The 21,002-nt window shown below is 49.1% G+C and overlaps 1 protein-coding gene across 1 annotated transcript; it reads left to right on the top strand.

The window, feature by feature from the left end:
• Positions 1 to 12,193: 12,193 nt before the first annotated feature.
• Positions 12,194 to 20,883, top strand: Triagg1_1816 (uncharacterized protein; the record flags this gene model as incomplete). The annotated part of the gene is made up of 13 exons (XM_062895928.1): positions 12,194 to 12,208; positions 12,257 to 12,342; positions 12,672 to 13,129; positions 13,181 to 13,268; positions 13,321 to 13,417; positions 13,475 to 13,746; positions 13,807 to 14,129; positions 14,188 to 14,285; positions 14,949 to 17,582; positions 17,638 to 19,972; positions 20,046 to 20,082; positions 20,441 to 20,588; positions 20,665 to 20,883. The coding sequence occupies 13 exons, from the start codon at positions 12,194 to 12,196 to the stop codon at positions 20,881 to 20,883; spliced, it is 6,810 nt and encodes a 2,269-aa protein (XP_062759355.1).
• Positions 20,884 to 21,002: the final 119 nt, after the last annotated feature.

Raw genomic sequence — 21,002 nt, 5'->3', positions numbered from 1 at the left:
AGCAGCAGCCTAAATAACAGCAGCTAAGCTATTAAAAAAGTTATCCCAGCTACATAACTAAGCAGCTCGTAAAAGCTTTATTTTATTATATAATTTAACTACTATTATAATAATACTACTTAACTATTATACACTATTCCTAACTGCCATAACTTAACACTGTATTTTAGTAGAGCGGGCTGGCTTAGACCAACCCTAGCCTATTTAGGCTTGGTTAGGTAAATATAATGCCCAAATAGCAAAAAGGTAATGCCCGAATAGCAATACTTATAATAATAGAGACAAAGTAAGATAGGTAGACGCAGGGCATTGAAATCCCACCAACAAACTGATCGACTCTCTTGCAAATCATCTCGGCCATAGTAAGACTCCTGTCTGCCGCCCCAATCTGACAAGTAACTTTTTTTGCGTGATACAAAGAAAAAAAAAACGGTCTATCCACCACTGCTGTGTCTCCAATGGTAACACTTGCTGTATTCTCGCATCCAAACAACGTTGCAGGTTTTTTACATACACGCATAAACGAACCAGGACCGGCTGCATCAACTCCCCTGGTCTCGAAGAGGTGGCTGCAACTCGGTGAGCTGGCTCGGACGCAGCCAGAGGGGGCCTCGTCTAGCATATCCTGCGTCTTTGCGTCCTGCATGCCTGACCTACCGCGGAAAAGAAAATCATGCTAGCTTGCATGGATGGGCGTAGGCGAGGACGACATCACATCGCCTTGGTGGACTACCTTGTGTTAAGAAATGCGCTTACACAGACCCTACTTGAAGAGAGTCTCCAGCCATTGATGTGAATGCTGAGAACGGTACAAGTACGACTATGCTCCGTACACACAACTGTCTTTAATCATATCCATAACGGAAACCAGCAGTCACAACTCCCACGATAGCACTTTTCAGCTTGGTAGCCAGAAGCCCCCCCTCTCACCGGTCACACACGATCAGAGCAAGGGGCCCCAACACGGCCCAATAGCTAAATCCCATCCAACATGTGATATATGACCAAGACGGCACAGCGTGCATGATGGTGGTGTATAATATATACGTGGTACAGCTGGGCCCGTAGGTAGCAAATAAGAAACTTTCAACATTGCTTACACCACTATATGTGTGTCCACACAACAGGCGTATCAAAATTGCCATTGCGTATCAACCTAACAATAATTCTCAAAAAGTTCCTCGCACCAAAGCTCCCATATGAATTCTCTCCCCCCTCCCCCCTGCCCATCAACGCATCATATTACTTACAAATAATACGAGTGATTCCCACCCCCTCGTTTACCAGGCCAATGGCTACTCCGCATCAAAAACTGCCGACTTTCGACTAGGTATATTGCCAAGCCGGGGAGACTTCTGCCCAACTAATCCATTTATTTCCCCGCGAAGACGTGCTCAAAATAGACTCCAGGTTTATGCGTGTGTTGTTTTTACTTCCATCTATCTACTCGTAACACCAAGGGAAGAAAAATCCTCTCAGATCTGGAAATCAGATAATCGCATTAAACTACCAAAAAAGAAAGCAAAATCAACAAGCAGCAACCATTTGCACTGCCACCATGAATGCGTAAAAACGGAACATGACCACATATGCAACGAGCCGCCCCAGCTTTCTTTCTTTCTTCATAGTATATATATAGCCATCATCATCATCCATCATAATCGACTAAGCTATCCAAACCCTTCCTCCACCAGAGAGCGACCCTTCTATTCTATATGTGCTTCCGCACTTTGAGATAATTTTTTTTTGTACTTCTTCTTCTTGCTGCGTCCATCTGAGGGGGGGTATAATCTAACTGGTCGTCAATGACCACACAAAGGGAAAAGAAATATATATGCATATATATATCTGTAGGGAGAGAAGAGAAAATCGGGAGCACGTGGGGCTTCGTGAAAACGGGGAAAAGCAAGTAAACTTATAAAAAAAAAGGGAGCGCAAAACAACAACAACAATCCGTTCAAGATTCGTAATTCTCCTCACTCATTTCTCATTCTTCGTCTTCTTCTTCATCCTCTTCGTCTTCAGTAGTCGCTGCTTTGGCCGGGGCTCATGATACCGCTGACAGGTGTGTTCTCGCCGTTGGAGTTAAACGTCTGGTCAATCCTAAAGATCCAATCCTGCTTGTCGCGCTCGCTGCGAGCCGCAAACAGCCACGTGTTGTCCGTCCCATAAATCGCAAACACGGCTGCTTGCATCCGCTCGCTGAGTCTCTGCAGCCCTGGCCCAGCAGACGATCCTCCGCCACTGGCAGCGGTCCAGATGGTCGAAATAACCCGTCCCGAAGCCGTCCGTCGGTGACCGGGCGTAAAGTCTGGTGAGTTGGAGGTTCGCGGCGGCGAGTCGTAGTCGTCGGGTCCGTGCAGTAGTCCGAGGACACCGGGCTGGCTGTCGATGCGTGAATTACGCAGACTTACGAGGCCCACCTCATCACCATCCGAGGCAGAGTATACGTGAAGATATGGCCTTCTCAGCTCGACAAATCTCTTGACCCATCGTGTAGACTCATTGTTTGGCACCAACAAGTATCCGCCCTTGAGCACCTTGGGATTCTTGGGCACGCGCACAATGGTTGTAATGAGACTGGGACGTGCCGGCTCCGTCGTGACTCCATTTTCTGGGGGCTGCGTGTTTTCAGGGCTCAAGAGCTTCACAAAGGGGTCTGGATATTTCTTCCACAGCTTCAAGCACAGCTCCAACAAGTCAGTTTGACGCGTGTTGTATTCAGACAGTGGGGGGGCAACAGTCTCAGGGATGTCTTCCTGCGGCAGCTGTTGGCCATCATCGTCATTGACAGCGTCTTCTTCGGGGAGAGGCTCATCTGATGCCAGTTCCTCTTCGTGGATTGATGGGGCCGGAGAGGTTACAGGTGTGTCGTTGAGCAAATCATCGTCATTCGGAACGATGGCTTGCATATCTGGCGATGCTTCACGTTCAGCCCCACGCTCTTCTCCCGCTGTCCCGGCGGCCGTGGGATCGATGCCATATTGAGCAAGCAAGCTGCTTATGGCACCAAGTTCAGCGTTGCGCCGTCTCTTCTTCTTTGCATGGAGGAAGTCGCTGACCAGAGACACGCCTCGGGGGGTCCAGCTATGGAGATTTTCCTCGCCCTTGACGTAGTCGTGCTGGCTGCTCATTCTCCACAGCTCACCTACTCTCTTGATTGGGGCGGGCTTCATGGTCAAGGTGAAGATCCCGGTCGAGGAGCGCACAAACCGCATGTTCTGGAACAGCGACGAGAACATGTTGCTCTGCCGCACAAAGGTGCGAGACATCATTTGCAAATTCACCTTTTGGGAGAATCTCATGGGCTCTGCGAGCTTCTCGGAAGAAATATCCCAAGTGACAGTCATCTGCACGCGGAACTTTTCGGGCGTAACGCGGTCAAGGAGAAGCGAGTTGTGCAAGCTCGAGTCCCATTGGGCTTGCACCACGATGTTGCGCGTGCCGTTGGGGTTCTCACGGAAAACTGGATTCCCCGCAAGCTTGAGAGAGATGTCACGGTCGGTGACCATGTCGGGAGATTTGCCAGCGGTGTCGACGGTTCGAATCTTACCAACGCGGACAGCAGTGACATCTCCCCAAGGCAGGATGTCTCCCGAGCTATGCGAAATGTCAATGCTGATACGCCTCTGCAACCCTTGGTGTAGCTGAAACGTTCCACTGTCAAGTTCGCTAGACTGCGTCACTTCGACGGCCGCATACTCTCCGTGCTCGTTGAGCTCCATGATCTGGATCCGAGACAGCAAGTCGTGCTTTTCCTGCGTGTAGAACTGCGACTCGTTGATGCGAGCTGCCTTTGCACCGTCCGCTGCGGGGCATGCGTCTCTCATGTCGTCCCAGCTAAGGAGCTTATCAAGGTGCATCGTCGAAACCTTGGCAAAGATGGCGGCTCTCAGGGTAACCTCTGGAGTTGCAAACAAGGGAACGCTCATGCTATGAACACTCTCGAAACGAATTGGCCCTTCGTCAAAGTCCCGAATCATTTGCGTCGTCGTGATACCGTCCTCCTCCGAAATGCCGGGGATGAACAGCTGGGCATGAACGTCCGTGCCCTCTCGCTCGGCGAAACCAACCATTTCGTGCATAACGATGTTGAACTTGATTGTGTTGGTTGGTGCACGGGCGTGGGACGGTTCCAGGGACAATTTAATCATGCCAACCTCGTGAGAGGTATAGGGGGAAAGGACATCGATCGCAAAATCCTGAACGCGGCTCTCGAAAACAGCCCTTAGGGGAATGTCCACCTCGCCAACTAGAGTGTAAGAAGGCATGTTTGTTTCCACAAATGGGTTATCTAGGCTCAGATGTTGGGCATACTCGGGCTGATCGAGGTACTGGTGCATCTGGCGCATCACACGCACCCGGTCATACAGCTTCTCAAGACTCCACAGGCGAACTACGTTATTCTTGTAGTCAATTACGCGGACACCGACGCAAGGCTTGTAGGCCTCCTCCAGCGCCACATCATCTCCTTCACTCGTTAAGCCGTTGAGGACCATGTCGTAAGAGGAACACAGCACATGCCCCATGTCGACAGTGGTGAACTGGAAAACAACGTTCTCGTCGAGCTCGTTGCTCATGATTTGCGCTTCTTTCAAGATGGATGCGTTTTGGAGCACAGTCTCGGCCATCTTGACAAAGTGACGGCTGCGCCATGCCTTGACCGTCCTCTTGGCAATCTCAATCTCCATGTCAGACAGCCTGGGGCTTGCCTTGGGGCGCTTCAAGGGGTCCATCTTCTCAATCTTCTCCTCAAACTGCTTGCGCTGAAGGCTGAGTTGCTTCTCCATATCCTCTTTGAGTTCTTGAAGGGCGTGAGCCATGCGGGCTTTTTCTTGCCTGATCTCTTCAACTTCCATGTCAGAAGCCTCCACACCCCTAAGCTGGCCCCGGAATTCCTCCTTTTGCCTCTCAAACTGAGTGTAGAGTTCTTCTCGAACCTCTCTAAACCGATCATCCTCTTGCCTCGGCGTCGAGGGCATCGTCAGGGCCGTATCGAGAGAAAAGTTGTCAATAGTACCCGTCGACATGTACTTTTCCCTGATCGGGTACGACGTAGCGGATTCTGAATCGTCCCCATCATTGCGCCCGTTTACACGCTCTGCTTTTGCCCTTTGGACCTCCTCAAACAGCGAATTCAGCTCTTCATCCGTCAGGCTGGCGAAGTTATGGTCAGTCCCGAGAATAGCTCCAGCAGCCTCTCTCCGAGCGAGGGACCAATCAGAATCCTTGCCGTTTCGCCCGAAAAAGGCTGGCGAATCCGGCCGAGACAGCTCCCCACTCTCCGAGACTGAGACTGAGACCCTACTAAATGATCTTTCATGTCCAGGAGTTCGAGGAGTCTGAGGAGTCTGAGGAGTCTGAGGAGTCTGAGGGGCTGGGGTGAGGGCTTGTAGCTGGCTGGCGGTGATGGATTGTCGTAGTAGGCTTTGTCTTGTGCCCTCGCCTTCGGCTCTTTCTGCCCTGGCCTCCATGGGATGGTTGAACCGAAAGATGTGGAAGTCTCCGAGGATGACTCGGAAGCCCGAATGGAGCTGCTTCGGCTCGGTGATGCGCTTGCCGTTGACCATGACTGAGGCTCCCTCTCTAGGTATGACGGTAACAACTCCATCAGCGGCATTCTCAAAAGTACAATGGTCGTGCAAGATTCTTGTGCCGTTCAGACGGATATTGGCTTGATTTTCTGCGTTTGTGTCGACGTTGCCTACGGTGGTGGTACCGGGCTTGAGGTTGTAGACTAGACACTCTGCTAGAAGGGGGTCGTCTGAGAGGTTGACAAGATGCGGCATCTTCTTTGGCGTATGTAGACCGATGAAACCCTTTTCGATGCTGATGCCGAGTTCCTCCAGGGCAGACTCACGCTCCTTGTGAATCTCCTCCGTCTTGGCCAACTTCTCCTCCCAGGTTTGGTTCAAGTCGGTCAGCAGCTTCTCGCTTTGGCTCAGTTGCTCCGCAATCTCTGCCTTTGAAACTTTCTTGACCGTACCATCAGATGCCGTGATGCTTACAATCTGTTTCTCCAAGGGGGTGCTCTCGTCGTAAATTTCGTCAGGGGGGAGGCCAGCACTAGCGGCACCACCACCAGCGGCACCACCACCACCACCTCCTCCTCCTCCTCCCCCTCCGCCAAGCTTGCTCCTCAAAAGATCCAGTTCCTCTTTGAGTTCTCTGATCATGCGAGCATTTGCATCCTCGTTGACAACAGCGTGGTTCTTGATTCGCTTCGCGGAATCGGCGTATCGGAGCGTGCTTATTGTCTCATCATAATTGATGTCGGCAGGACTGATGGCTGCAATCATGGCCGTCATACTGTTTCCACCCAAGGAGTCTTTCAACAACCAGGTAAGCACGCTGTCACGGTACGGCACCTGAGAGCCACCCTTCTTCTTCTTGCCAGTGGACAAGTCTGCCAGCGCAGCAATGACACGACCAAGCGTGGAGAGCGATCTGTTGATTTCCGCGCCTTCTTTTAGTCGTGCACCAGTGGCACCGGTCGAGTTGGCTCTCTCAGAACCGGCCAAATCGACCAGGCTAATCTTGGCAACCTTTTCCAGCTCCATTTTCGTATCGGCATCATACTTCTTCTGCGTCAACATGAGCGTGAAGACGGCATGACTTCGACTGGAGGTTTCGTTCATGTTGGTTGCGGCAACGGTTCTGGCCTTGTTTCCTTCGTCCATGAGGTTTTCGATTTCCTGGAAACTCGTCACAACAAGCTTGGCGAGATCCTCGACGTATGGACCAGTGGACGGGTGTTCTCGAACTTTCAAGTTGCCCTTTGTCGACGGGTTGAGCAAGTCGCGAACTCGCTCGTTGTAGATTTCCAGGTACGACACTTCGACGGTGCATTTGTTCGATTTGTCTCCTTGTATCTTGTCGATCCTCTGGAACATTTCCTGGCAAATCATGGGAATAATACCGATTTCCTTGCCATAACCCATCATGGAGTATGACTTTCCGGAACCGGTCTGGCCATAGGCGAAAATGCAGTTGTTGTAGCCCTCAAAGGCGTTGTCCAAGAGCGGCGCGCCCAAGTCTTCAAAGAGATTGTGCTGCCCCGCATAGTTGGGGGCGTCCTTGTTGAAAGACCAGTACGACCTGTCGAACGCAAAGGCCTTTGGGGCGCTGTCTTTGGTCCCTTTAACCGAATGGCCCTCTGGCGGCGTGATGACGGTCTGGTTCCCTTGCATGTCCACGATACATTTTGATCCGCGGTCGATTTCTGTAGCCAAGCTGTTAACCCTCGTCTCGACTTTCCAAGGCTCGCCGTAGACGGCCTAGGATGAACCGCTCGACGGCTGCGTAAGTTGTGAACCCACCTCTGCCATTGAACGGCCGCACTCTCACCACCACCTTGATGTTTCCTCCTCCGGCTGGCGCCATGACTGCTCGAACGGATGCGGGGACCTAGGCTGGTCCCCTCGACGGCCGCGCGGTTTTGTGGGCAATGCGCCCGAGTCGGTGAGTTGAGTCGTCCCAGCGATACGATGAGGAGAAGCTAGCGGAACAGCGCCCCCATGTGTCTGCAAGGCAAGAGAAAAAAAAGATCAAAGAATAGAAAACAAGGGCAGAGGAACAGGAACAGTCGAGACGAGCGTCAAGGCTTCCTGTCCATGCTCAAGCTCAAGCTGTAGCTTCTTTGTGGCCTCTTCGTGGGCGGCAGCGGGAGCCCCGATTTTCCCGAGGTCGAGCGTTCGCAAGCGGCGGTCGCAAAGGCTCAAGCTTACAGGACAGGACGGGACGGGACGGAACGGTTCCCAAAGGTTGCGCCGAGTCGATGGCGCAAGGCCGCTTTGCTTCGTAGATGCGTTGAGCCTTTGCGGTTGTGCCTAGGCGGTCACCAGAGCGTCTGTTGATCGGTACAAACAGCCTCGCTCCGAGTAGCGGGAGAGTCGAGTCGAGTCGAAGTCGAAGGAAGAGTCGCCAGGAGAAAAGAAACGCGGTCGCGCTGATGTCGAACCTCCTTGCGGCGGAGCGGCCCTCTTCTCTTCTCTTGTCTTGATCTTGATTGGAGCGGAGAGCGTCTGGGTGCATGCACATGTACTCGTTGCGGCCAGGGGATGGTGAGTTTGCGGTCTACATGTATTGAACCTGAGCTTGTCAACGCTGGGCCCCGCAGATTAGCCGCCGCTCTTCACTGCACAGGCGGGCTTTATCGCTGACTGACGGTGGGATTAGGGGACGGAGAGACAACCTGGAAGCTTCCAGCTCCCCCTCCATGGGGCACATTTAGGGGCTTCGCGTTGACTGACTCCAGGTCCCCTGGATGTCAACCACCACAAGGGACTCCGCGCGTGTTGATACATGATCTAGGTAGACTGTAGCGTTGATGTCTTGAGGCATCACGTAGAAAAAGGGCATCAAACATGTATGCTTGTGCGCCCCACTGCCTCGTGGCGTGGCTTCTCCTCTGTTATGCCGTCAACTCTGGAGTCTGTCATTGTTTTGTTCCACGTCAACGCACTACAGTAAGAGCTCAACTGCCTGGCATATCAACATCCATAGGCTTCCCCCGTCCTTCAACGTCCGTCAGCACCCTGTCGTCTGTTCCTGCAGGCTCTCTTCATATCTGCCAATGTCCAACGGGCCCGTCGGCCACAGCAACAGGGCCTGGACATGCACAGGCGGCTCACTGCCCTCGACAATGTACCCCACAACATTGACCCATTGCCCAACCTGTGTGACTCCTGACTGAATCGTCTCCAGGACCAGCTCAATATTTACCCGCACAGCCTCGTTGGTGCCGGGCGGGTACATGTGGCCTAGGTTGAGGCATGCCGTTGCGCTGTCGTATGAAGTGACGCTGTCGCGGACTTAAGCAGTGGAGGGGCCAAAGGGGGGAAGAGATTCTGACGTACCATCCCAAGAATCTCACTTTGTCACCGACAGGCGCATCTTTCAGCTGAGAGAGCAGACGGAGCCGAGAAGGGATGGGCCCCCACGACATTTCTCTGTGATGCTCAAGACGCTTTCATTGGGAAGTGTAAGTGTAAGAATTCATAACGAAGCCTCGATAGGGATGCACAGTGGCTTGTCCAAGCCGAGGGAGCTCAACTTTCACAGAACCCCGCGCTAAGAATCTTCGCTTTACTGTGCGGTAATCCGGGCGCCACCGTTGCAGCTGCTTGTAAACCCCCGCTGAGACACCACCTCTTTGACTAAATACAATACGACATCAATCATAGGCATTTAAACACAGTTCCCTCTTATCACAACGGATTTTTCTTTAGTATACTTTCCACCCGATCTTTAGACCTCCTATTGCAACCCCCTTGGAAGAGTGTAGCCCGTGCCCGCAGCTACTAATCCGGTTAGAAGCTGGTTCACACCAAGAGATATATCATCACTACAGCCCCTATTCATACCTGCATAAACGACAAGAGTACTGAGTCCCCTTTATACGATAAACTTCTCAGCGTATCATATCATGAATCATGTATTAACCGCCGACTATTTGAGCTATTTAACTGATGTATCAACATCAACCATGTACTCTGTTAGCTGGGCGCCCTCGATTGCTCAGAAGGCGAGTCTATCGAGTAAACTCAATAACCTCATCGAGCCATCTTGTTAAATAAATTTTGATTGACAGACTGGATACACGCTAATAACTTTTGCGTTGCTTATTATACAGAACCAATAGTCGTAACTATCATGTGTTGAGTAATGAGTCAAGAGGAAGCGAGAGGTAGCTCTCAGTGGTCATTTCGCTGTAGCCAAGGACGGCAAGCCATGTAGAGATCATGAAAGGCTTTCTCGTTGCCAACAATCCGCTCAAAAGGGCCTCCTTGGAGGCACCGGCACCATTCCAAAAAGGCCACAATGATGAAATCTGCGTAACTCGGCGTCTCTCCCCCCAGACAAAAAGGCCCTTTCTGCCTCTTCAAGATCCCAGCAAGCTCATCTAGCAATGGTTGGGCCTTGGTCCACGCTGCTCGCCCTCCATACCTATCCTCTAGCTCTTCGAGGGTCATGCCGTAGATTTTCTTTCGTGCTTGTCGATGAAATGCAATCGTAGGGCCCGATAAACATTCCCTGGGCATCCTGGGATCAAGCACGGGAGCAAGGCACATCATTAGACGCTTGCGGCTCTGCGCAACTTCTTTTGCCACTGGGTGATCGACTTGGGCGCTCGGCTCTGGCTTGAGAGCTTCTAGCTTCTGCGCTATGCTCAGTGATTCCATGACATAAGAGCCATCTGGGAGGCGAACCGCGGGTAAGGTATAATCGGCCAACTGAGTTCCTGAAATATGAGCGGTAATATCACTACCCATCCATAAGCTACCCAACCATATATACCATCTACATGGCGTGACTCACAACGATCGGAGGGTGGGCGCGACGTCTGGTCCATGCAGCCATTCAGTCTTGTAGTCTATTTCCTTGAAATTAAGAAGAAGTCGTGCTAAGGTTGATGATTAGTGGTGAGACTTCTACTGCGATTTGGAGCTACCGATGCTCACTCTTCCATACATTGGGTGACCAACATGTCCCCGTCCCAAAACGACTAGGATTATCGTAAAGAATCACTTGAGCCATGATCTCGACTAATTGGTATTATATTTTGCCCGGCGTATTTGAGAATAGTCTACGGTGGTTGAGTTGGCCTTTATAAGTGTTTTGAAACTATAAGCCTGGTGTCAGCGTGCCACCTACGAGTACTAAGAGTACATGCAGGCTATGGTCAATTACAAGGCTCTTTAAAATCTCGTCCCGACTAGGTAGCATCAAACTCGATACAATAAGAAGGACAACTGGGGTCAGCGTAGCCCAATCCCCACTGGGCTGGCTTTAAAATGCCGTCTATATCGGGGTTTGTTCCTTACTCCACAGTTCGTTTCGGTCCTCTGCGGTGGAGTGCGGCCCTTCCGCAAATTCGGTGATCAGATATGCGGTTGATTCCACGGTGGGATGACTACGAGACAGGAGTGCGGCCATTACGCTATGTAGCCAATGGCTTTGAGAGTCCAGTCCCAAATAGGGGGCTATATACGCTTTCATCGTATCCTCTACTTGGCAAACATGCACCAGCCTGTGGAGTGCGTGCAAAGGAAACTTCCTTGAAGAATATGGTGTTGGTAGATCAATTATAACAAAAATATAGTTGGTCGTTATATTTTGGGACAGCAACTGTTCTAATTCTATGCAAAAACTAGGGACGGCTGGACTACCTTGGCTGGCCATCATATGCTACTCTGGTTGTTATGTAGAACTTATCAACATTGGGATTGTCTAGTCATACGTAAATGATTCAATTTTATTGGAGGATTTCTTCGGGGTGTTCGAACAGTTTACTTATATCACGAGACTCCTCCTCCCATTCGCTTTCCTGTGAGCTATGATTTGGCTTGTGCGATCGACAATATTTCCACTAAGATATAAACACACGCTCCCTTTTATCTCATTGCATATATTTGAGTTTAAGTACTTTGCTAGGTAGAATGCCACACGTTGTTTTGCACACTGTCTGATCAATAGCCTCTTAGAGTGGATGCCATACTATCAGAATACGAACTCTTTGAGGTCTAGCTATCTTTAGGCGTAAGCAGAGCTGCAGTGGTAAGGAGCCATGCATGCCAATGCATATTACCGCGTATTGTTGTGCAGATGAAGAGAGCGAAGCGATACATGGAAATCGTTGTCTTGAACAGCTGGATACGCATAGCGCTTTGTTCTCAAGCTATGTAACTGTCATTATGACTTAATATATGTGTTTGCCCTAGGTTAAGTTGGCGCACGTATATAACTTCTTGCTAAACCTGCAAGGAGCCATGGATATTGGAGCTTCTTCCCGTATTAGTGTAGCTTGTGACAATTTATATTGCTCCTCGATGTCGAACCAGTGAATGCCTTGTCAAACACAATCCACAAGGCTGCTCACAGTGGGTCGCACACAGTAGGCCCTCTCCTCGTATTAGCCATCCGTACAAGTATGTAAGACCGTTTGGTACGCTTCGCGGATCTAGTTACAATTTAACAGATACGAGTCGGCAACATATTGGAATTTGAATGGTCCGGGGCGATAACTCTTTAGAATGCAATGGCAACTCATGCACAAAAAAACCTTGAGTCATCTTGGAGAGCAGTCTGAGCAGGAGAACGATGGAGACAGCCTCGATTCTAGTGCTACTGCTTACAGTGGCGGATCAAGTCTAGAGAACTGGATAAGCAACATAAGCAATTGTAGTTCATCATGTGGAGACAATACGTACGCATTGGTCAAATCATCTTCCGTTGACCTAGAATATGAATTCAGGTGGGCCTTGAATGCTTTCTCGAGCGTCTGCTAGGGCGGTCAAATTTGGTGGGAAAGTCGGACTCCGATGCGGCAATGCCGCATAAGTACGGAGTAGCTCGCCCGCTTCCACCATCTTATCGAGTGCTGGACTTCTCACTATCCAGGATACTGATCTACGGAGATGCTTCTCGATGGACCCTTTGAAGCCGTATTCCATTTGCGCGCAATACGCGTGTTTATATTGCCGACAACACAAGAGACGTTGCGATAAGACCCTGCCAGCCTGCAAGTTGTGCATTCGCCGGAACACCCCTTGTACTTACCCACGTCGTCGTGGTCAGATACCTGCCTCGACTCAAGAGACTCAGAGAGAAGAGGCGACAAAGTCAACTCTCCCGACTCCAAATGTCGCTACTATAGCTCGGCACTATAGGACAACGCATATTGCCACCGCTATTCGCTTCATTGAGCCCAGTGTCTATCGCGATGCTTCATTAGGGCCGCCCTCTGAAGATGTCTCCCTTCCTAGCAGTATTGCAGCCCATGTCGGCCACCCCGATCAGGTATACGAGATAGGAGCAAAGTTCTTCCAGGCGACATCTCTTTGGATGCCCATTGTTTGCAGGAAACGTTTCTATGCTGATGCACTTAACCCGATTTCTCCCTATCGGCGAGGCCTCATCCTCTTGGCTCTGACGATGAAACTTTACTGCGCACCAGCCTCTGAGAATGGTAATGACGAACGATGGCCGCTCTATCAGTTGGTCAAGACGTTTTACGCGGATGTAGAGGCCACTGGTCCGATGTCTGTGCATATTCTCCAGGCTGCGGTATTCATTGCAATCTATGAGATCGACCAGGCTATTTATCCCTCCGCATACCTGAGTGTGGGTACTTGCGCTAGATATGGGACTGCCTTGGGCTTGAACAAACTGATGACAGGTCGGGTTGGGGACAGTAAACCTGGGCTTTCAGGGGTAGACATCGAAGAGCACAGACGTGTTTGGTGGGCCGTCCTGATGCTAGATCGGTGAGTTAAATCATACTACATTTCGTGGCGATACAACTAAGAATCTTTAAAGACTCCTGAATATAGGAGACCCGAGCCGACCTTTAGCGACAGAAGAACCAACGTTCGACAGTTTTCTACCTATAACTGACAAGGACTTTAACGATGGTGTAAGCCGGTTACTTTGATCGTGAGGGTTAGTGATGAAATTGACTGACATTTCATAGACCTTTCGGCCGGAAGATGCCATCACGATATCCACTGGATTCAATCAAAAGACGAGCCTCTTTGGTGGCCTTGCTCAAGCAACCTATTTGCTTGGCCAGACAATCAAATCCATTTCGGCATCTCTTTCACAATATGGAGGAAGTCATACCATCCGCCTCGAAGAAGATACAGCACAACTGCGCCGTACACTGCACGCATATGTACAGGCGGTTGAGAAATGGACCGCAGTCCGGAAATTGCAGTACTGTCCCGCATCTGCCATTTGCTACATGTAAGCAACAGAGAGAGAAAAAAGGACATTGTCGATGTAAGCCTAAGCTAATCTTGCCAGTGCTCTCTTCTTGCTTCAAGAATATCATTGGAAACAAATTGGCGCCACAACTGCGCAAGAAATACGAAGCACCATCTTTTACGAGACCAAATCTGCCTGGGAAGCCATCTGTATCATGGCCAAAGACCCAGATGTGGGTTGTGTAGATCCACCTATTTCGAGGATCGCGGGTGAACTCTCGACGTTGTTTCGGCAAATGATATACCAGACCACGGCCCAGTTCATAATGGTTGGGTTTGGGGATCCCGATGCAGACACCAAAGCTAAGATTGAAAGTCTCACGGGCATTTTACATGTTATGGAACCGCGTTGGCACCTCTCAAGTAAGCCATTGTCAGAATCAGTATAACAATCCATTTAGGCCTAACATGAGACATCTAGCTGTGTTGCTGAATATTCTCGAGGCTAAAAAAGCCAAGTTGGTATCAGCAGCATCTGATTTGAGATTTGGTCTAGCCAAGGATACTGATTATAAGTTGGTACTTTCCACATGAATACTGGACTTGTCCAAAGCCAGCCGCATGGCCTTAGACCGACCTAGGCATCCTGAGGCTAAAACCAAGAGAAGGCGGAAAGCAGCAGCTGGCACCTTGTTGGAATCGTACTGGAGCTACATTTACAAACTAGGGAAACCGTTTGAGCTCTTGGAGCTGTGCCAGCTAATTGGATGGCACCGAACAGGTATACACGTATTGAGATTTTGGGACGTGCCAGCAGTTCCAGGGGTTCCTTGCAAGCATCCACTAACTTCCACCAATGAACTAGTGATGAATCATTTCTGCACTTTTGCCTAATTAGTTCTACTTCTACGGGATTCAGAAGAGATACTCTCTTTTATGTAGATGTTGAGCGAAAAGAGGCATTACAATATTCCTGAGTGGTGTTGTAGCTGTGGTTGGAGACAATTTTGTTCATGGAATAATGAGACCTCACGCTTCACTGCTTTGCAAATCTCTATAGAATCACACGACTGAATAAGGGTAGGTAACTAGCAGGGCATTAATTGGGCATCAATGCATGCGAGTAAGATGCATATAATGATAAGTTTGTGGCAACTTGATCTATTTCTGCTTTATACTCCGTATTTGCAGGGCTAATGATATCATCATTTCAAATATCGACACGCAGCTTCTATACTTTAGTCAAGCCGTGTTATCGTTTTCCACTTTTTTACTCTGCTACGGAAGATGGCAGCCTTTAGTCAGGCTCCAATAAGTCGTAGCGACTTTGAAATCGGAATACTTTGCTCAACAGATCTCGACTACACCGCTATATGCCTCCTTTTAGATGATTGCTGGGACGCGGAAGGGTATACATTTGGCAGAGTCGAGGGAGACTTCAACTTCTATGTCACAGGCCGCATCGGATCTTTCAATGTTGTTATTTTGAAGCTAAGCGATAGAGGCAAGGCTTCGGCAGCAGCAGCAGCAACCAGCCTCCGCTCAAGTTATCACGATCTCAAGCTCATCTTCATAACCGGAATCTGCGATGGCGTCCCAGGCACAAAGGGTGAAGACGGAGAGCTTGCGCTAGGAGATGTCGTCATCAGTAAGAGCATCGTCCAATATGACCTCGGCCGCCTCTACTCCGACAAACTCGCCATCAAGACGGCCGTTGAAGACAGCCTTGGCAGGCCATCTAGAGATGTTCGGAACTTCATCGCCGCCATGAGCACTAGGCCACATCGCAAGGCTCTGGAGAAGAGAGCGGCAGCTCATCTGGCGCAGATTCAGAAGGAGGCTGTCAATAAAGTGATTTACGAGTATCCTGGCTCAGCTAATGACATTCTTTTCGAGTCTACATACTATCACGAGTGCCATCATTTACCGAAATGTGCATGCATGGATGACCCATCTAAAGAGTTACCATGCGAGGAGGCTGGTTGTGACTACAATCGCCAGCTGCCTCGAAAGCGCTTTGAAGATACGAAACGGTTGCAAGTCAACCGGGGTTGGTTTGTGTTCTTCGGAAGAGTTGGGTCTGGAGACACAATTTCCATGTCAGGAATATACCGTGACCAGATCGCTCGAGAGCTGGACATTATAGCTCTCGAGACTGGAAGCGCCGGAGCCTGGGATGAGCTGCCCTGTGTCATTGTCAAAGGCGTAAGCGGCTACGGAGACGGTCATAAGAACAATAGTTGGAATCATTGGCAAAACTTTGCCGCTGCAACGGCTGCATCAACCACCAGAGCACTTATTGAGCGTTACCCTTCCACGGACAAAACACACATCATGAGGAATCGCCAAGTGTACGATGCTTGTCTCAAAGACTTATTCATAACAGATCCCGAGGCTGACAAACTACGTATTGAAAGCACAAAGGGTGGATTGTTTGAGAAGGCGTACAATTGGATTCTCACGAATGAGAATTATCTTCAATGGCGTGACAATGCCGAGTCCCGTCTACTGTGGATTAAAGGCGGCCCTGGAAAGGGAAAGACAATGCTGTTATGTGGCATCATTGATGAGTTAAAGAAGGACAGGCCGACCAGAAATGTTTGTCACTTTCTATGTCAGGCAACAGACTCTCGTCTTGATAACGCGACCTCGATCCTGCGTGGCTTATTACACACAATCATCGGCCGACAACCTGTACTCTTCTCACACATGAGAGATGGGTATGAAAAGGCAGGAAAAAAGCTATTCGAGGATACGAACTCCTGGTATTCTCTTTCGCAAATATTTCTGAATCTTGTCAACGACCCTACTCTACAAAGTCCAATCATCATTATCGATGCACTTGATGAATGCAGGACAGATCTATCACAGCTTCTTGATTTGATAGCGAAAGACTTATCATCGCCCTCTTCGAAAGTAAAGTGGTTGTTATCAAGTCGCAACGAACAGGACATCATAAACGCATTAGAAACAACCAAAAATAAACGCGCTATAAGCCTCGAACTCAACGCCGGTTCGGTATCTAAGGCGATCGCAGATTACATCAACCATCAAGTGCAGGCGCTCTCCAAGCTAAAGCAATATACGCAAGATCAGGAATCCAAGGTTGAAAGGTATCTCCATGAAAACGCAAATGGCACATTTCTCTGGGTGGCCTTGGTTTGCGCACAACTCAAGGGGGCTTCTCGTTCTGATCCCCTGCCGAAGCCATCTGAGTTTCCAGCAGAACTAAACAGTTTATATGGGCGAATGATCACCAAAGTGTGCGACCTCAAAGTATCAGGCCAAGGAAGGAAAATCCTCGCTATTGCTACTGTCTCACGCCGACCTCTCACTATGAAAGAATTTAATTCCCTTGTCGACACTTCTGAGGATCATAGACAGTCTCTGGAACTGGTCTGGGGCGACATTTTGGGCTACTGTGGCTCATTCCTGACTTTGAGAGATGGTATAGTCTATTTTGTGCATCAGTCGGCCAAAGACTTTCTGGTCACAGAGGCATCAGCTCAACTATTCCCCGACGGTTTAAGGCTTGTTCATACAAACATCTTCAATCATTGTATATCTGCAATGAACAATACTTTAAGGAGAAATATGTATGGCCTGGAAAATCCCGGGTGTATGGCGAATCAAATCACCTTGGATCAAGTCAAATCTAGCTCGCTCACCTCCGTCGCGTATTGCTGTGTCTATTGGATTCATCACTTCGAGCAATCGGTGGCCGAATCTGCATTGGGTACTTCAGACAACACAGAAATACATAAGATGCTGTATACTTTCCTTAGTGAAAAATACGTATACTGGCTAGAAGCTCTTAGTCTTCTCAAGTCCGTATTTACTGGGATGGAGGATCTACAGAGGCTCAAGAGCCTAATTGTATGTATCATCACCGAATCATATATACAGTCATTTTACTGATTCATCTTGTTAGATTGACGAACGAGTATCGGGACTAAAAGACCTTGTCCAGGATAACTACCGATTTATCCAGATGTTTGGAAACGTTGTAGCAGATTTCCCTCTACAGGTATACATGTCTGGCTTACTATTCAGCCCAACACAAAGTCTCACACATAGGCTGTTCACAAAAGAGTCTCCAAAATGTATTCAACTTCTTCCCAAAAAAGAAATGAGCTGGAACCAATACCTACAAAGATTTGATGGCCATACGGACGCTATTAACAGCCTCGACGTCTCTCGTTGCGGAACATGGTTAGCATCTTCATCCGAGGATGAGACAATAAAGATTTGGGAAACCAAGACAGGAAGATTGATACGAAGCATGAAAACTCACTCGTATTCAAGCATAAGCTTTTCTCCATGGAACAGCAACAAGATAGCATGTGGAGGTCTCCACATGGACGAGATTATTGTCTGGGATATCATCACAGGCAAGATGTTGCAGCAAATCAAGCTTCCCGAAACAGAATTCATTAGGATGCTTTCGCTGCTACCCTCGGTACAAAATGAACTAGGATGCGTTTCACACACAAAGGACGGCAAATCTATGGACATCTCGTTCTATAACACAAAGACTGGGGAGATGACCAATCTGGTCAAATTCCCTCTAACGGAACAAGAGGTTCATTATCTTGTCGCGTTGTCTCCCAAGGACAGCAGAACATTTGCAGCAACGCCAACATGGTCTGGGTTCTCCAACGTACATGGCCCCGAAGTCAAAGTATACAGTTTGAACGTGAACAACGAACTTCAAGATTTGCAATGCTTCACATGTCTACGAACCGAAGCGATAAGATTTTCGCAGAGTGGCCATCTCATAGTTGTGCATGCAATGTCTAAGTCGCGCTGCATTTCGATGTTTGACGTGGCAACGGGTGCGACGCTATGGAAATCTCCAATAGATATTGACCTTTCCCCTCCCCATCTCGCCGTATCAAGAGACGGGCGACTTGCATTATGCGACTGCAACAAGGTTGATGTTCTCGATGCCGCTACTGGAAAAATGCTATCGACGCAAAAGATTGAACCTGGCGACATGGCATTCCCATATGCGCAAGACGGAAATAATATATATGTTGCCAGTCAAAACGTCATTAATGTTGTGGAACTCGGTTCACGAGAGCCATCCCGGAAGAATCCAAGCACCAGCCATATCGAGCAGTTAACCTCAGCATACAAAGGTGCCGTACTTTCACCCGATGGGAGACAGCTGGCCACATTCACAAGGGGCAGGGTGCCAATGATAGTTGTCTGCGATACCTTGTTCCAGAAGAGGACTTGTATCTATCGAGTACGCGGCTTTGGAAATTCTTGTGCCCTTGCATTCTCCCCGGATTCGCGAAAGCTAGCCTGCTTGCTGGACGGCAAGCTTGGAGTATGGGACGTATCGTCGGGATCAAAGACGAAGAAGCTCCTCAACCACAAACATTACAGCGAAAGCTATGGCTACACGGTACTCTTCTCCAAAGACGGTAAGTATCTCGCTGTTGCTTATACCAGTCTCGAGACTTCGGAACGGGCCAAGGTGAAGGTTGAGATTTGGAATGTCGATACATCGCAGCGTTTTATCTACCTGGAGTTTTTGAAGGGCCAAGATGAGAGGCTGTGGAGAACTTTTCTTGCCTTTTCACCAAGCGGCGAGCTTCTGGCATTTTCATGGCATGTTACTGAAAGAAATCTCACGAGAATCGAAGTTTGGGACGTTGCTTCTCGCAAAGGAGTCTTTTCCAAGAGCATCTGCGGCGACGACTTGAAATCTTCTACCGGAGGCCCGTCTCCTCAAATCAGACCCAGCAGTTCTTCTCGGTCCACTACAGAGCCAGTCAGGCTTAAGCGGCTATCTTTCCTGGACGAAAGTCATTTGATCCTCGACATGTTTGACCAGCGCGATATCCGAGTCATACTGGAAACGAAAAAGAGCTCAGAGCCGGCAGAGCAACTAAATAAAGAACTTGTTCATTTAAGAGACGACACCGATCTCACCATCGACCAGTCCAATTCCTGGATCAACTTTCGAGGTGAAAAGCTCCTGTGGCTACCTCCCGAGTACCGCCCTGACGAAAACCTGTGGGATATTCAACAGAACTGCATTGTCATCACAGAGCCCTACGAAGGGCGCCTCTTTGGCTTGAAGTTCTGCTGCATTGGCTGCATTGGACGGGTTTTCACCCCGGGCTGGCAACCGGGCGAAAGCAGATTGTGCTCCGTAGATGTCGAGGCGCCTGTAGCAAGGCCTGAGCTTAGTGATGGCGAACTGGAGTTTCTCACCATGGATGCACCAGACGACAAGATGATGGAGTTTAGTAGTAAGAGTATTGCGGACATATGGAGAATAGTAAACCGAGAGATACTGATAAGGCTTTGGAAAGTGGGCTATAGAATCTCGAAACTACGAAGGTAGGGAGATCTTCTTAAGGTAGGTACACGTACATGTATATACGAGTTTTCATTCCAGCAACTATTACCTGCTTGGCTGTGGTTGCAGACAGTTTCTTGTCGCCTTTTGCCAAGCTCTCAACTTGAATTAAATTAGGTTTTGTTTTAACCGTGTTACAACTCAGCAATCTATCTATATATAATAGCCAATTTATTTAATATTTACAAAACTTAGTTTCTGATTCAATGATATAATAGTCAAGGACGCAATGCCCCGCATTCCGTGCTGTTATCTTCCGATAAGCTGATATTGGCGCTTTTCTTCCATTCAAAACATCCATCCCTATATCAACTCATCTCACAACTCGCCTGCCCAACTACTCACTGAAAAAATCAAGTCTTCGCTTCAAAATGTCTGCCGCCAATCCCCCCAAGTTCATCTACAAAATCTTGCCCGCCGCCCCTCAAGACCCGCTGCCCGAGCAGTTTCCCTTCTCACAACTCGATGCAAACGACGGCTTCGTGCACCTGAGCACGTCTACGCAGGTAAATACAACAAACCTCATTGTTACAAATTGATTATGTTACCAAGATTCGTCATCTAATCTATGCGGTAATCCAGGTCCCAAACACGGCCGACTTGTTCTTTACTGAGGCGACGGAGCTGTGGCTCATCAAGCTTGAGCTGGCAAAGCTGGCGGACCCGCTGAAATGGGATGACGGGTTCCCGCATCTGTACGGCAACTTTGGCGCGGCAGATGTTCACAGCTTGGAGAAATTTGAGAGAAGAGAGGGGCAAAAGTGGTCGGAAGGCATGAAGGCTTCAGCTTGGTTAGAGTAGGCAACTTATCGTCACGTAGGCATACAAAAGCAGACATGGTATCACGACAAGGTATACTACGTGTATGGGTGGGGAAAAAGAATTCCATATCCTTCTTTTCTCTTCTTTTTTTTTACTTG

Source organism: Trichoderma aggressivum (genome assembly GCF_033847375.1).
Source record: "Trichoderma aggressivum f. europaeum strain CBS 100526 chromosome Unknown scaffold_004, whole genome shotgun sequence".
NCBI lineage: Eukaryota > Fungi > Ascomycota > Sordariomycetes > Hypocreales > Hypocreaceae > Trichoderma > Trichoderma aggressivum.
This window is presented reverse-complemented; position numbering and strand designations above follow the sequence as displayed.